Source organism: Musca autumnalis, unplaced genomic scaffold, assembly GCF_047663935.1.
Source record: "Musca autumnalis isolate F117 unplaced genomic scaffold, ASM4766393v1 scaffold_2, whole genome shotgun sequence".
In the NCBI taxonomy this organism is placed as follows: domain Eukaryota; kingdom Metazoa; phylum Arthropoda; class Insecta; order Diptera; family Muscidae; genus Musca; species Musca autumnalis.
The window spans coordinates 7193972-7212500 of record NW_027411755.1 but is presented as its reverse complement, the minus strand read 5'-3'; the positions used below and the strand labels follow the sequence as shown (position 1 = coordinate 7212500).

General features: G+C 34.2%; 1 protein-coding gene across 2 annotated transcripts in view; it reads left to right on the top strand.

Annotated features, from left to right (window-relative positions):
* The window catches only part of DIP-zeta (Dpr-interacting protein zeta), a 337574-nt gene that overhangs the window by 263853 nt on the left and 55192 nt on the right, over positions 1-18529 (top strand). For both annotated transcript variants that reach the window (XM_073965076.1, XM_073965075.1), the window contains exons 7-8: positions 6989-7139; positions 7265-7407. In XM_073965076.1, coding sequence (XP_073821177.1) covers positions 6989-7139; positions 7265-7407 — 294 coding nt within the window. The remainder of the gene's footprint in view (positions 1-6988; positions 7140-7264; positions 7408-18529) is intronic.

Here is an 18529-nt window from a genome sequence, read left to right as displayed (position 1 = left end):
GGAATATTGAACTACCACATATTAGGCAGTTTAAAATATTTATTTTATATTCATACTATCCCCAGTAGGGCATCTGAAATTTCTCCAATAAAATTATTCTCAGCAGCAACTACTGCGGAGAAAAACGTGTAGTTCTTGTACATTTTCTTTGCCTTAACATAGCCCATTTTTAATCACTGTGCTGCAATTATTCTTTCCAATCTTTCACATGCTTTCTTATTAAGAATTCTCTTCAAACTATTCATAAGATTTTTCAAGATGCTTTCAGTATTCCTCCCTTCCAATCTGACTTTGTCACACAGCAATACACACACATAGATACTGCTAGGTGATAGAGTTCGCACCACAAGTGTCACCAGCGTTGAATAACTTCATAAAAGCTATAAAGCTTACTTATGAATTATAGGAAGCGGAAATATTTGTTTTGTGGCTTTTCCGGCAAATGCATTCATTGCTAAAGCAACTATTTTACTGAATAGTAGGTGGAGTGCAGTAAGGATGTTGATGTGGGTGGATGTGGTTGGTGTGCTGCAGTAACTGGGAATTATGTAAAAAGCCAAGATACTTATTTAAATGAAGATTTCCATGGTAAGCATTAAAGGCAAATGTAGTTTTCAAGACATTCTTTACACCAAAGTTAGCAGAGAAAAAATCAAAAAAAAATCCGTTTCTCTGCAGAATCAGACCCAAGAATGCCTAGAAACCACTGGCGGATTATTGAAAAGATAACCTTTTTCCATGGGTTTCCAACTATAATTCAACTTGGTTGTCTTTTTCATTCATTTTTTTTTTTTGGTTTTTGTGTGCTAAGAATCAAAGTTTTCTCTCAGCCTGCTTTTGTATAAGTTGACATCTTCTTTTCTTTCAATGTGGATGTTATTCTCATTCTTCTCCTCTTTATTTTCTTTGAATCCCTTGTTAGTTTACTGGCACTTTTAAAGGTGCTGAAAGATATGCGAAAACATGCCGCTGAATTATTTTGTAAGATGGTACTTTGCATTATTTAATTTCCATAATTGATTCTGAAGAGCAAAGCCACAGCAGTGCTGCAAACGCAGGAAAACAACGACGACCGGATCTTAACCACATGTCCCAACCCCCTTAGTGTTGGTAAAAGGTTATAGGAATTAAAATTTCTTTAGTTGTGGCAAAAGTAATCAAATGAAATTAAATTAGTGGCCTGTGGCTAGAAATTGGGTTACAATTTGTAATAAGGATGTCCTTCCTTGGGATGCAGAAGAAGAGGTGGACGTAAAAGGAAATTCTAATAAAAATAATGGGTATACAAACTTCAAATGTTGTGGACAGGAATATTATTTAGATAAATTAAATAAATAGAAAACATTTAAGGTTCTTTGAGTCTTCTCATAGTCGACCTATATATTATTAATTAAAAATCCACGTTTGATGCACTGAGACTATTTGGAAAATATTATTTAAAAAATCCATGTCTGATGGCCTGAGACTACTTGAAACATATTAATTAAAAAATACAAGAAAAATATTATTTAAAAAAAATCCACGTTTGATGGCCGGAGACTATTTGGAAAATATTATTTAAAAATTTGCGTTTGATGGCCTTACTTAGCTAACCCGTTACAGAACATTTGTTCCATAGACGGACTAAGAAAAGATCTCCAATACTCTCTGTTTAGTCCTTCGCTTTTTGGAATACCGCGCCTAGTCTTCTCTTCAACCACTTGTTTGCCCCATCTATTCTTTGGCCTGGCAATTCTGCGTGCACCGCCATGTGTTGGGGCTTTGTTTCTAAAGTGCTTACTTAAGCCAAAGTAGAATCTGTTGGCCAATACAATTCTTCTTTTTATTTCACAACTGATGTCGTTTGTTGTGTTTACAGCGGTGCCGAGGTATACGAAGTCTTTTACTACATATCTCAAAATTATAGGAACCAACTTCAACAGTTGGTCCGATCTCAATGGACGCATTGCGCGTCGACACCATCACCTTGGTCTTCTCGCCGTTTACCGCCGACCCACTGTAGCAGATTCTCCTTCGACCTCCATAAAGGTATCCGTTACTTCTTTTATCGTCCCATGAAAAAGGTGGTATGTGTCGATCTGCATCTCTTGGGTCTTCTCCAGGATTTGCCGCAGGGTAAATATCTGGTCAATGGTGGACTTGCCAGGTCTAAAGCCACATTGGTATGGTCCAATTATTTCGTTGACCATGGACTTTAGTCTTTCGCACAATATCCCTGACACTATCTTGTAGACGATAGGGAGAAGACTTATGCCCATATAGTTGGAGCATAAAGTCTTATCTCCTTTCTTATGGATGTTCAGGATCCAATTGTCGGGTACGCGTTCTTCCTGCCAGATGAAGATAACTAGCTGATGCATGCACCTTATCAGCGTGTCGGCTGGTAGGCCATCAGCTCCTGCTGCCTTATTATTCTTCAGCCGGTTTATTGCTGTCTTTACCTCGTCTTGGCCGGGTTGTTGTTGTTTTTTGTTGTAACAGTGTTTGTTATTATGTTTGTATGTTCGTTCTTCGGTTCAATCTGGCTCTGGGTCTATCTCCAGTTCCAGGAATGTGGCTGCTTCAATGGGATGTAACCACAGATCCACTGAAGATAGATGAGTAGGTTTGGCTGGGCAGTTGAAAAGGTGTTTTGTGTCGTGCGGGCCCATGCTGCATGCTTTGCAGATGTCTTGCAAGGCACGATCGATTTCCGCCCAATAAGAATTTAGGCGACTGCAATATCCCGAGCGTAGTTGAGGCAAAACCACTCTGGTTTGTCGTGGCAGCTGACGCTCCTCAGCTGCGATAGATGGGGGATGTACTCCGTGTACTTTATTCACACTATAATTGCTTAAGGCCTTGGCAACTGCATCCGTGTGAATACTATTTAAACCTGCTTCATATGCTTGTTGATCTAGGAGTTCTCTCCTATATCGTTGGACCTCACCCTCTAGATCATGGATATCCTTCCTGATCTGCCTGAATGTGTCGGGCCTACCCACAATATGGTGATTGGGATGGTTCACCCGGTAACATCCAAGCTGTGGAGTGCGCGCACGACGTGAAAGTAGTGTCGAATGTGACCCCTAACATTTTGGGGAAGTTTGTGGTCGAAATTCTGCTACCGTCGACCACGTCATTCAATTCTCTTCCAAACTGAGCTGTCAATGTGGTGCACAAAGTGGCTGTTGATTTTGTGGCGGAAATCTGCATATTCCTCGAATGGAAAAGGTGGTAAGATCGGTTAAATAGTTGTTCAGTCTCTCACAGATGTCATCAGGATAGGTACCCGACGCCACGATCGTGCAATCATCCGCATATGTTACGATGTCGATGCCGTCTGGAGGGGGGGCGGAATACAGGAGAGGTAGAGGTTAAACAGTTCCTGAGATATCACCCCACCTTGGGGAACTCCCTGTTTCACTCTACGGGGTTTGGACTTATTGTACCTGAATTCCACGTACGACTGGTTCCACACATATAATTGACTATCCAACGTTTCAACGTGGAGTGCCTGACTGTATCTAAGGCTTTTGATAAGTCAAGCGCCACCATCACTGTTCTATCGCACGGTCGTCTCTGGTTGAGTCCTTGACAAATATGTGTGGTAATGGCGAGCAGCTGTGCTGCTTCCGGAATCCATGCTGATGATCGGCAACTTGATAGATACTTCTGATACTGGGGAGGACTAACGTCTCAAGGGTCTTTGCTACGGGCGACAAAAGCGAAATCGGACTGTACGATTCACTTTTGCTGGCATCCTTGCCGGGCTTCGGTATTGGTACCACCCTGCCCATTTTCCAGACTTCAGGAACAATTTGGTGATTTAGCGTTCTTGATGGCATTGGCAACATCATCCATTGTAAACTGTGGTGGTTCCTCCTCGGCAGGAAGAGATCTGATGCGACGTAATACTCTTCTCTTCGCCCTGTCACCCTCGGGGTGCTCGACCAACTGTCGATTGAAATAACTTGCGCACCTCTTCGGGTCAGTCAACGTAACGTCGCCAAACGTGACTGAGGTCCTATCTTCCCTTCTTCCAGGGTTCGAGAGTGACTTAACCGTTGCCCACAATTCACCTATACCGGCTCCAATGTTGCAACTCTTCTAATGATTTAACCACTTGTTCCGCTTATGCTCGCCGACCAGCCTGTTAACTTCCAATGTCAGCTCCCTGACTCTGCAGCAGTGATGATGTCTCGGAACGTCCTTTCCGCTACCCGAACATCACAAGGAGTGGAAGTTCTCTGAAGCGGTGATTGGTGAACTCTCTGAAACCCGGTCAATCAGCTTTCTTATGATTGACGAATATGTGGTGTTCAGAGGTAATGAAATCGGGTGGTCTGATAATGGAGACAATTATAGGGAGATGGTCTGATCCAAGGGAAATGATGGGTTGCCAGGTAACGTCATTTGTCAGACCAGGTGACACGATGGTTATGTCTGGCGAACTGTGACACTCTCCTCTATTTCTGGTAGGGACGTCCTCAATGACCGTGGAAAACGTAGAGCTGTCAATCTGCTCAGCCAGGGCTGTACCTCTCTGGTCGTTTCCTAGGACCGAATGCCACATCTCATGATGCGCATTAAAGTCCCCCAGGACCAGACGATTATAACCTTCCAAAAGCGGGCTAATGTTAGGCACGTAATCTAAGATACAGCTATTTCTCGGCGGGAGGTATACGTTCAGCCACTTTATCTCGGCAGTTCCACACCGGACTGCTACCCCATATATTCCATGTACGGGTCATTAGAGACAGGCTCAAGTGAGATAGGTCTGTGTTGGACAGACTGGTGCAATAGAAAAGCTAATCCCCACCTCCTCTTCTGGTGCGATCCTTCCTTAGCACGTTGTAACCATCGCAACGTTGTAAGCTATAGTTGTTGTTGAGCTTGGTTTCTTGCACCGCAGCGACCTTCATATTCCTCCGACTCATGAAATCTACTATTTCCTCGATCTTACCTCGGAGTCCATTGCAATTAAATTGCAAAAAGGATGCATTTTCCGGGATTGGGACCACAACGGCTGATGTTAAAGGCTGCATATGCGGTTGTTGTCGGGGGGACTGCGGGGGAGTCTCATAGTCAGACAACTAGGGAGTTTCGTAATCCGATGACGACTCACTGTGGACTGTATTCACACAGCATGCAGCAACATAGTCCATGTCGTAGGCCCTCACGTCTACAAGACCAGAGCAACCCCTTAGATGAACCCACTCCTGACATCTATTGCATCTCACCGAAGGCTGAATGTCCAAATATTTTGGTCCTGGGTTTACCTCTGTCCCGGCACGGACCAAATGGATTCGGAGCAGGCATTACAAATACAAACATATATACACTGAGGTGGCAGTCGCTGGCCGGAACAATGATGTTGTGTAGTTCCAGGTCAATCCGGTACAAGGAACCAGCTGCCGTGGGGTTGGCCGGGTGGTATGTATTCAATACCTTCTTCTGGGATTGGATCTGTGGTATCATCGGCGACTTCACTAATATTGGATACCAACAGTTTGGAAAAATGCTCTTTCCATATCCTTAGCACACTCCTCCTTTTCTCCCGATACCTCTCTCGTGCGCTACGCGTTGCTACTGATTGTAAAATAGCCCTACATGCCGCATTTTTCTCTTCGGTAGCAGCACGACACTCCTGGTCATACCATGGATTCCTTGGTGTAGGTCTCTGGTATCCAAGTACTGTTTGCTGGAGTGGGCAATGTTTTGCAATTGTCCTGATATGTTATCGGAGTGCTTTGATTAAGCAGTTGGGACAGATTAGTGGAATATCCTGTAGCTACCGATGTCCAACTGCCGTGATGTGTCTGCTCGCACTTTGTTTGCTACGTTAATTCTCATACGTTCCTTTGCAGCAACAAGGTAGTGGTCCGAGTCATTGGTTGCACCTCGGAACGATCGTACATGCAACACGCCTGATGCATGTCTTCCATCTCTCACAACGTGATCAATTGGATTTCTTGCTCTTTGATCTGACGACAGCCAGGTGCCCATATGAATATCGAGATGCTTACATCACGTTTCTTGCAGCTGCAAAGTCTATCAGCCTCATACCATTGTCAGATGTTTAACTGTGGAGACTGAATTTCCCGACTGTTGGGCCAAAGATATTCTCCTTTCAAATTTTGGCATTAAAATCGCCTAGTATAATTTTATTGTCATGGGCAGGGCAACGGTCATAAGTTTCTTCTAGGCGCTCGTAAAATATATCTTTGGTCTGTTCGTCCTTGTCTTCAGTGGGAGCATGAGCGCAAATAAAACTGATGTTAAAGAATTTAGTTTTTAATCGAATTGCAACAAGTCTTTCATTCACTGGGGTGAAGCTGGAGACCAGATGTTTATACCTCCGACCAACTACAAATCCGCAACCACATTAAGGTGTTGTTGTGACGCCTTTCCCAATCCATCGTATTTCCTGCATGGCGGTAATCTCGGCCTTGTACTTTTCAAGTACGTCTGCCAATGCGAAGACTGCACCTTCTCTATAAAGAGTGCGAACATTCCAGGTGCAGATTCGCAGATCATGGCCCTTAAAACGTTTGCGGGGGTCGTTAACTTTTGAGGGATTTGTTTTTCTTTTCTTTCATTTTTTCATAGTAGGCTGTTTTTCCCAGGGGAGGGTTACTAACCCGACGCCCAAACCAAAGTTTTTAACGTTCTTTTGGTGAACGCACGGAACATGTTAGCTCACTACCTTTAACGAGTGTTAAAGGCAGTTCCCCAGGTGACACCACGGGGAGGTCAGTGTCCACTTGAGATGAAAGAGGGACCAAGATAAATCCTGGGCTTTGCCATGTTAAAGCCAGTCAGGACCGTTCCTTGGTATCTTCTATCCCCTACGTAACCCCTATTTGGAAAATATTATTTAAAAAATCCATGTTTGATGGCCTGAGACTGTATTTTTTATGGACAAATCCTACTTTTTTATGCATTTTATCCCTCTTTAGAGCTTATCCTTAATTCTTATTACATATATTTTTCCATTTCTTTACAGTCCCTCCCATGCTATTAATACCACATCAATTGGTGGGCGCTCCCGAAGGTTTCAATGTAACAATCGAATGCTTTACCGAAGCACATCCCACATCACTTAATTATTGGACAAGAGGTGAGGGACCAATTATACACGATTCCACCAAATACAAGTAAGTATTGAACAAATGGATGGATGAATGAAGCAGCATAAAAAGCATTCGAAATCAAATGTGATACGCTTATCTAAATTGTTTTACTTTTCCAATCCTTTTTGTGTTCGCTCCCCTTTGTGCAGAGTGGAATCTAGCATAGGAGTGCCTACTTACAAAACTCACATGAAACTAACCATCCTCAATGTGAGCAGCGGTGATGATGGCATTTATAAATGTGTGGCCAAAAATCCACGAGGTGAAACAGATGGCATCATAAGATTATATGGTAAGTACATGGATGGCCGACAGCCAAACCAAAGCGAATGAAATAAAAACCCGTACAGACAGACAACCATCTCTCCAACCACTCAACCAACCAACCAACAAAATTGTCAATTGAATGTGGTTAACTTGAAAGCCTTTTCGATATTGCTATGAATTGAAGAGAAGAACAAGAGCAATATAAAGTTGTATGTAACCTACTCAAGCGTAATTTCTCCCTTCAATAGCTCTTTATTCATCTATTTGATGGTATGCTATTTGTCGTTGTGTCTGTCTGTTTGTCTGTCCCACCCCTTTTTTTATTACAGATATTATTATACAATTTATATTAAGTTATTATTGAATGGCTTAATAACAAATGAAAAACCAGATACAAAAGACAAGCGACTATAAATATCATTATATTTTGCAACACAACCACGAAATTACAAAATCATTTGCTGTATATAATTGTACACTGTGAGAAAAAAAGTTTTAAACAAACATTTATCGTCATAACATTTTAGATAAACTGAATATAAACGTAAGTTTTAAATTAGAAAAAATGTCTTAAAAACCCACGCTTCTTGCCTTGATGGTCCTTGAAAAAAATATTCTTAAAAATCCACGTTTCTTGCCTTGATGGTCCTTGAAAAAAAAAAATCTTAAAAATCTACGCTTCTTGCATTGATGGTCCTTGAAAAAAAAAAATTCTTCAAAATCTACGCTTCTTGCATTGATGGTCCTTGAAAAGATATTCTTAAAAATCCACGTTTCTTGCCTTGATGGTGCTTGAAAAAAATGCTTAAAAATCTACGCTTCTTGCATTGATGGTCCTTGAAAAGATATTCTTAAAAATCCACGCTTCTTGCCTTGATGGTGCTTGAAACAAATTCTTAAAAATCTACGCTTCTTGCCTTGATGGTCGTTAAAAAAATATTCTTAAAAATTCACGCTTCTTGCATTGATGGTCCTTGAAAAGATATTCTTAAAAATCCACGCTTCTTGCCTTGATGGTCCTTGAAAAAAAAAAATTCTTAAAAATCTACGCTTCTTGCATTGATGGTCCTTGAAAAGATATTCTTAAAAATCCACGCTTCTTGCCTTGATGGTCCTTGAAAAAAAAAATTCTTAAAAATCTACGCTTCTTGCCTTGATGGGCTTGAAAAAAAATTCTTAAAAATCTACGCTTCTTGCCTTGATGGTGCTTGAAAAAAAATTCTTAAAAATCTACGCTTCTTGCATTGATGGTCCTTGAAAAGATATTCTTAAAAATCCACGCTTCTTGCCTTGATGGAGCTTGAAAAAAATTCTTAAAAATCTACGCTTCTTGCATTGATGGTCCTTGAAAAGACATTCTTAAAAATCCAGGCTTTTTGCCTTGATGGTCCTTAAAAAAAATATTCTTAAAAATCCACGCTTCTTGCATTGATGGTCCTTGAAAAGATATTCTTAAAAATCCACGCTTCTTGCCTTGATGGTCTTTGAAAAAAATATTCTTAAAAAACCACGCTTTTTGCCTTGATGGTCTTTGAAAAAAAAAAAAATTCTTAAAAAACGACGCTTCTTGCCTTGATGGTCTTTGAAAAAAATATTCTTAAAAAACCACGCTTCTTGCCTTGATGGTCTTTGAAAAAAATATTCTTAAAAATCCACGCTTCTTGCCTTGATGGTCTTTGAAAAAAATATTCTTAAAAAACCAAGCTTCTTGCCTTGATGGTCTTTGAAAAAAATATTCTTAAAAATCCACGCTTCTTGCCTTGATGGTCTTTGAAAAAAATATTCTTAAAAAACCAAGCTTCTTGCCTTGATGGTCTTTGAAAAAAATATTCTTAAAAATCCACGCTTCTTGCCTTGATGGACTTTGAAAAAAATATTCTTAAAAAAATATTCTTAAAAATCCAAGCTTCTTGCCTTGATGGTCCTTGAAAAAAATATTCTTAAAAATCCACGCTTCTTGGCTTGATGGTCCTTGAAAAAATATTCTTAAAAATCCACGCTTCTTGGCTTGATGGTCCTTGAAAAAATATTCTTAAAAATCCACGCTTCTTGGCTTGATGGTCCTTGAAAAAAATATTCTTAAAAATCCACGCTTCTTGGCTTGATGGTCCTTGAAAAAATATTCTTAAAAATCCACGCTTCTTGGCTTGATGGTCCTTGAAAAAAATATTCTTAAAAATCCACGCTTCTTGGCTTGATGGTCCTTGAAAAAATATTCTTAAAAATCCAAGCTTCTTGCCTTGATGGTTCTTGAAAAAAAATATTCTTAAAAATCCACGCTTCTTGCCTTGATGGTCCTTGAAAAAAATATTCTTAAAAATCCACGCTTCTTGCCTTGATGTTCCTTGAAAAAATATTCTTAAAAATCCACGCTTCTTGCCTTGATGGTCCTTGAAAAAAATATTCTTAAAAATCTACGCTTCTTGCCTTGATGGTCCTTGAAAAAAATATTCTTAAAAGTCCACGCTTCGTGAACTGACTGTCATTAAAAATATTCTTAAAAATCCAAGCTTCTTGCCTTGATGGTCCTTGAAAAAATATTCTTAAACATCCACGCTTCTTGCATTGATGGTCCTTGAAAAGATATTTTTAAAAATCAACGTTTTATGGCTTTATGGTCCTTGAAAAAAATATTTTTAAAAATCCACGATTATTGGCTTTATGGTCCTTGAAAAAATATTTTTAAAAATCCACGATTATTTTTAAACATCCACGTTTCATAGCTTTATGGTCCTTGAAAAAATATTTGTAAAAATATTCTTAAAATTCTACGCGTTTTGCCTTGATGGTCCTTGAACAAATATTTTTAAAAATACACGCTTATTAACTTTCCGTGTATCATTCTGTTGCACGATTTTCTCCGCTTTTATTGTTCATTTCAACAGATTTCTGTCGTTCTGTTCGTTTATTTTTGCTGCTGCTGCTCATTTTTAAAGCAAAATTCAAAAGAACAAAACGGGGAAAATATATTGAAAATAACCATAAAATTGTAAATGTGATATAAATGTGTGTGCATGGGTATGTTTGCAATGTGCAACCATATGCATGTGTGTGTGTGTGCAACTGTATTGTGTACATCTATTTGTTTGATTGTCTGTAGGATGTAGCAACGAGCAGTAACGGCAGCAGGATATCTGTTTGGCACAAAATGACGTTAAACAGCAATGAGCAATAAAATTTTGTACATTCAATACAAACTTTAGCGGTAAGCAGCAGCAACAACAACAACATCAAATACGGGGAAACATGCAAAACTCCTGAAAGGAATGAACGACAACAACAAAAACACCAAGAGTAACTTCAATCTATAAAACCACTGAAAAGCTTTAAGGCAAACCAGAAATCAGCCGACAGATAGTTGAGCGGCACACACAAACTCCCAAACATGCATGTTGAGCGGCTTTGTTGTGAATTTCATTGGATATGGTAGACAGTCGCACAGACAAACAAATTCATAGACAAAATGCCAGTCAGATGTGATGCTGCAAAAGCAACGGGGAAATGTTGAAATCCAATATTTGTGGAATTTTGGCACCAAAGAGAACACAATGGAAGCAGAGAAAAACGAAGAGTTGTCCTGAAGATAGATGATAAAGTCTGACAACATTTTTCAAAAAATCTTTATAAATAATATTTTTCAAGGCCTCTCAGGTCATCAAAAGTGGATTTTTTAAAAAATACTTCTCAAGAAATCTTAGGCCAATAAACATGGATTTTTAAAATATTATTTTTCAAGTAGCCTCAGACCATCAAACGTAGATTTTTTAAATAATATTTTTCAAGTAGTCTCACGCCCTCAAAGGTGGATTTTTTTAAATAATTTTTTCAAGTAATCTCCGGCCATCCTACGTGGATTTTTTTAAATAATTTTTTTCAAGTAGTCTCACGCCCTCAAAGGTGGATTTTTTAAATAATATTTTCCAAGTAGTCTCAGGCCATCAAACGTGGATTTTTAAATAATATTTTTCAAGTAATCTCAGGCCATCAAACGTGAATTTTTAAATAATATTTTTCAAGTAATCTCAGGCCATCAAACGTTGATTTTTAAATAATATTTTTCACGTAATTTGAGGCCATCAAACGTGGATTTTTTAAATAATATTTTTCACGTAATTTGAGGCCATCAAACGTGGATTTTTTAAATAATATTTTTCAAGTAATTTGAGGCCATCAAACGTGGATTTTTTAAATAATATTTTTCAAGTAATTTGAGGCCATCAAACGTGGATTTTTTAAATAATATTTTTCAAGTAATTTGAGGCCATCAAACGTGGATTTTTTAAATAATATTTTTCAAGTAATTTGAGGCCATCAAACGTGGATTTTTTAAATAATATTTTTCAAGTAATTTGAGGCCATCAAACGTGGATTTTTTAAATAATATTTTTCAAGTAATTTGAGGCCATCAAACGTGGATTTTTTAAATAATATTTTTCAAGTAATTTGAGGCCATCAAACGTGGATTTTTTAAATAATATTTTTCAAGTAATTTGAGGCCATCAAACGTGGATTTTTTAAATAATATTTTTCAAGTAATTTGAGGCCATCAAACGTGGATTTTTTAAATAATATTTTTCAAGTAATTTGAGGCCATCAAACGTGGATTTTTTAAATAATATTTTTCAAGTAATTTGAGGCCATCAAACGTGGATTTTTTAAATAATATTTTTCAAGTAATTTGAGGCCATCAAACGTGGATTTTTTAAATAATATTTTTCAAGTAATTTGAGGCCATCAAACGTGGATTTTTTAAATAATATTTTTCAAGTAATTTGAGGCCATCAAACGTGGATTTTTTAAATAATATTTTTCAAGTAATTTGAGGCCATCAAACGTGGATTTTTTAAATAATATTTTTCAAGTAATTTGAGGCCATCAAACGTGGATTTTTTAAATAATATTTTTCAAGTAATTTGAGGCCATCAAACGTGGATTTTTTAAATAATATTTTTCAAGTAATTTGAGGCCATCAAACGTGGATTTTTTAAATAATATTTTTCAAGTAATTTGAGGCCATCAAACGTGGATTTTTTAAATAATATTTTTCAAGTAATTTGAGGCCATCAAACGTGGATTTTTTAAATAATATTTTTCAAGTAATTTGAGGCCATCAAACGTGGATTTTTTAAATAATATTTTTCAAGTAATTTGAGGCCATCAAACGTGGATTTTTTAAATAATATTTTTCAAGTAATTTGAGGCCATCAAACGTGGATTTTTTAAATAATATTTTTCAAGTAATTTGAGGCCATCAAACGTGGATTTTTTAAATAATATTTTTCAAGTAATTTGAGGCCATCAAACGTGGATTTTTTAAATAATATTTTTCAAGTAATTTGAGGCCATCAAACGTGGATTTTTTAAATAATATTTTTCAAGTAATTTGAGGCCATCAAACGTGGATTTTTTAAATAATATTTTTCAAGTAATTTGAGGCCATCAAACGTGGATTTTTTAAATAATATTTTTCAAGTAATTTGAGGCCATCAAACGTGGATTTTTTAAATAATATTTTTCAAGTAATTTGAGGCCATCAAACGTGGATTTTTTAAATAATATTTTTCAAGTAATTTGAGGCCATCAAACGTGGATTTTTTAAATAATATTTTTCAAGTAATTTGAGGCCATCAAACGTGGATTTTTTAAATAATATTTTTCAAGTAATTTGAGGCCATCAAACGTGGATTTTTTAAATAATATTTTTCAAGTAATTTGAGGCCATCAAACGTGGATTTTTTAAATAATATTTTTCAAGTAATTTGAGGCCATCAAACGTGGATTTTTTAAATAATATTTTTCAAGTAATTTGAGGCCATCAAACGTGGATTTTTTAAATAATATTTTTCAAGTAATTTGAGGCCATCAAACGTGGATTTTTTAAATAATATTTTTCAAGTAATTTGAGGCCATCAAACGTGGATTTTTTAAATAATATTTTTCAAGTAATTTGAGGCCATCAAACGTGGATTTTTTAAATAATATTTTTCAAGTAATTTGAGGCCATCAAACGTGGATTTTTTAAATAATATTTTTCAAGTAATTTGAGGCCATCAAACGTGGATTTTTTAAATAATATTTTTCAAGTAATTTGAGGCCATCAAACGTGGATTTTTTAAATAATATTTTTCAAGTAATTTGAGGCCATCAAACGTGGATTTTTTAAATAATATTTTTCAAGTAATTTGAGGCCATCAAACGTGGATTTTTTAAATAATATTTTTCAAGTAATTTGAGGCCATCAAACGTGGATTTTTTAAATAATATTTTTCAAGTAATTTGAGGCCATCAAACGTGGATTTTTTAAATAATATTTTTCAAGTAATTTGAGGCCATCAAACGTGGATTTTTTAAATAATATTTTTCAAGTAATTTGAGGCCATCAAACGTGGATTTTTTAAATAATATTTTTCAAGTAATTTGAGGCCATCAAACGTGGATTTTTTAAATAATATTTTTCAAGTAATTTGAGGCCATCAAACGTGGATTTTTTAAATAATATTTTTCAAGTAATTTGAGGCCATCAAACGTGGATTTTTTAAATAATATTTTTCAAGTAATTTGAGGCCATCAAACGTGGATTTTTTAAATAATATTTTTCAAGTAATTTGAGGCCATCAAACGTGGATTTTTTAAATAATATTTTTCAAGTAATTTGAGGCCATCAAACGTGGATTTTTTAAATAATATTTTTCAAGTAATTTGAGGCCATCAAACGTGGATTTTTTAAATAATATTTTTCAAGTAATTTGAGGCCATCAAACGTGGATTTTTTAAATAATATTTTTCAAGTAATTTGAGGCCATCAAACGTGGATTTTTTAAATAATATTTTTCAAGTAATTTGAGGCCATCAAACGTGGATTTTTTAAATAATATTTTTCAAGTAATTTGAGGCCATCAAACGTGGATTTTTTAAATAATATTTTTCAAGTAATTTGAGGCCATCAAACGTGGATTTTTTAAATAATATTTTTCAAGTAATTTGAGGCCATCAAACGTGGATTTTTTAAATAATATTTTTCAAGTAATTTGAGGCCATCAAACGTGGATTTTTTAAATAATATTTTTCAAGTAATTTGAGGCCATCAAACGTGGATTTTTTAAATAATATTTTTCAAGTAATTTGAGGCCATCAAACGTGGATTTTTTAAATAATATTTTTCAAGTAATTTGAGGCCATCAAACGTGGATTTTTTAAATAATATTTTTCAAGTAATTTGAGGCCATCAAACGTGGATTTTTTAAATAATATTTTTCAAGTAATTTGAGGCCATCAAACGTGGATTTTTTAAATAATATTTTTCAAGTAATTTGAGGCCATCAAACGTGGATTTTTTAAATAATATTTTTCAAGTAATTTGAGGCCATCAAACGTGGATTTTTAAATAATATTTTTCAAGTAATTGAGGCCATCAAACGTGGATTTTTTAAATAATATTTTTCAAGTAATTTGAGGCCATCAAACGTGGATTTTTTAAATAATATTTTTCAAGTAATTTGAGGCCATCAAACGTGGATTTTTTAAATAATATTTTTCAAGTAATTTGAGGCCATCAAACGTGGATTTTTTAAATAATATTTTTCAAGTAATTTGAGGCCATCAAACGTGGATTTTTTAAATAATATTTTTCAAGTAATTTGAGGCCATCAAACGTGGATTTTTTAAATAATATTTTTCAAGTAATTTGAGGCCATCAAACGTGGATTTTTTAAATAATATTTTTCAAGTAATTTGAGGCCATCAAACGTGGATTTTTTAAATAATATTTTTCAAGTAATTTGAGGCCATCAAACGTGGATTTTTTAAATAATATTTTTCAAGTAATTTGAGGCCATCAAACGTGGATTTTTTAAATAATATTTTTCAAGTAATTTGAGGCCATCAAACGTGGATTTTTTAAATAATATTTTTCAAGTAATTTGAGGCCATCAAACGTGGATTTTTTAAATAATATTTTTCAAGTAATTTGAGGCCATCAAACGTGGATTTTTTAAATAATATTTTTCAAGTAATTTGAGGCCATCAAACGTGGATTTTTTAAATAATATTTTTCAAGTAATTTGAGGCCATCAAACGTGGATTTTTTAAATAATATTTTTCAAGTAATTTGAGGCCATCAAACGTGGATTTTTTAAATAATATTTTTCAAGTAATTTGAGGCCATCAAACGTGGATTTTTTAAATAATATTTTTCAAGTAATTTGAGGCCATCAAACGTGGATTTTTTAAATAATATTTTTCAAGTAATTTGAGGCCATCAAACGTGGATTTTTTAAATAATATTTTTCAAGTAATTTGAGGCCATCAAACGTGGATTTTTTAAATAATATTTTTCAAGTAATTTGAGGCCATCAAACGTGGATTTTTTAAATAATATTTTTCAAGTAATTTGAGGCCATCAAACGTGGATTTTTTAAATAATATTTTTCAAGTAATTTGAGGCCATCAAACGTGGATTTTTTAAATAATATTTTTCAAGTAATTTGAGGCCATCAAACGTGGATTTTTTAAATAATATTTTTCAAGTAATTTGAGGCCATCAAACGTGGATTTTTTAAATAATATTTTTCAAGTAATTTGAGGCCATCAAACGTGGATTTTTTAAATAATATTTTTCAAGTAATTTGAGGCCATCAAACGTGGATTTTTTAAATAATATTTTTCAAGTAATTTGAGGCCATCAAACGTGGATTTTTTAAATAATATTTTTCAAGTAATTTGAGGCCATCAAACGTGGATTTTTTAAATAATATTTTTCAAGTAATTTGAGGCCATCAAACGTGGATTTTTTAAATAATATTTTTCAAGTAATTTGAGGCCATCAAACGTGGATTTTTTAAATAATATTTTTCAAGTAATTTGAGGCCATCAAACGTGGATTTTTTAAATAATATTTTTCAAGTAATTTGAGGCCATCAAACGTGGATTTTTTAAATAATATTTTTCAAGTAATTTGAGGCCATCAAACGTGGATTTTTTAAATAATATTTTTCAAGTAATTTGAGGCCATCAAACGTGGATTTTTTAAATAATATTTTTCAAGTAATTTGAGGCCATCAAACGTGGATTTTTTAAATAATATTTTTCAAGTAATTTGAGGCCATCAAACGTGGATTTTTTAAATAATATTTTTCAAGTAATTTGAGGCCATCAAACGTGGATTTTTTAAATAATATTTTTCAAGTAATTTGAGGCCATCAAACGTGGATTTTTTAAATAATATTTTTCAAGTAATTTGAGGCCATCAAACGTGGATTTTTTAAATAATATTTTTCAAGTAATTTGAGGCCATCAAACGTGGATTTTTTAAATAATATTTTTCAAGTAATTTGAGGCCATCAAACGTGGATTTTTTAAATAATATTTTTCAAGTAATTTGAGGCCATCAAACGTGGATTTTTTAAATAATATTTTTCAAGTAATTTGAGGCCATCAAACGTGGATTTTTTAAATAATATTTTTCAAGTAATTTGAGGCCATCAAACGTGGATTTTTTAAATAATATTTTTCAAGTAATTTGAGGCCATCAAACGTGGATTTTTTAAATAATATTTTTCAAGTAATTTGAGGCCATCAAACGTGGATTTTTTAAATAATATTTTTCAAGTAATTTGAGGCCATCAAACGTGGATTTTTTAAATAATATTTTTCAAGTAATTTGAGGCCATCAAACGTGGATTTTTTAAATAATATTTTTCAAGTAATTTGAGGCCATCAAACGTGGATTTTTTAAATAATATTTTTCAAGTAATTTGAGGCCATCAAACGTGGATTTTTTAAATAATATTTTTCAAGTAATTTGAGGCCATCAAACGTGGATTTTTTAAATAATATTTTTCAAGTAATTTCAGGCCATCAAACGTGGATTTTTTAAATAATATTTTTCAAGTAGTCTCAGGCCATCAAACGTGGATTTTTTAAATAATATTTTTCAAGTAATTTGAGGCCATCAAACGTGGATTTTTTAAATAATATTTTTCAAGTAATTTGAGGCCATCAAACGTGGATTTTTTTAAATAATATTTTTCAAGTAATTTGAGGCCATCAAACGTGGATTTTTTAAATAATATTTTTCAAGTAATTTGAGGCCATCAAACGTGGATTTTTTAAATAATATTTTTCAAGTAATTTGAGGCCATCAAACGTGGATTTTTTAAATAATATTTTTCAAGTAATTTGAGGCCATCAAACGTGGATTTTTTAAATAATATTTTTCAAGTAATTTGAGGCCATCAAACGTGGATTTTTTAAATAATATTTTTCAAGTAATTTGAGGCCATCAAACGTGGATTTTTTAAATAATATTTTTCAAGTAGTCTCAGGCCATCAAACGTGGATTTTTTAAATAATATTTTTCAAGTAATTTGAGGCCATCAAACGTGGATTTTTTAAATAATATTTTTCAAGTAATTGAGGCCATCAAACGTGGATTTTTTTAAATAATATTTTTCAAGTAATTTGAGGCCATCAAACGTGGATTTTTTAAATAATATTTTTCAAGTAATTTCAGGCCATCAAACGTGGATTTTTTAAATAATATTTTTCAAGTAATTTGAGGCCATCAAACGTGGATTTTTTAAATAATATTTTTCAAGTAATTTGAGGCCATCAAACGTGGATTTTTTAAATAATATTTTTCAAGTAATTTGAGGCCATCAAACGTGGATTTTTTAAATAATATTTTTCAAGTAATTTGAGGCCATCAAACGTGGATTTTTTAAATAATATTTTTCAAGTAATTTGAGGCCATCAAACGTGGATTTTTTAAATAATATTTTTCAAGTAATTTGAGGCCATCAAACGTGGATTTTTTAAATAATATTTTTCAAGTAATTTGAGGCCATCAAACGTGGATTTTTTAAATAATATTTTTCAAGTAGTCTCAGGCCATCAAACGTGGATTTTTTAAATAATATTTTTCAAGTAGTCTCAGGCCATCAAACGTGGATTTTTTAAATAATATTTTTCAAGTAGTCTCAGGCCATCAAACGTGGATTTTTTAAATAATATTTTTCAAGTAATTTGAGGCCATCAAACGTGGATTTTTTAAATAATATTTTTCAAGTAATTGAGGCCATCAAACGTGGATTTTTAAATAATATTTTTCAAGTAATTTGAGGCCATCAAACGTGGATTTTTTAAATAAT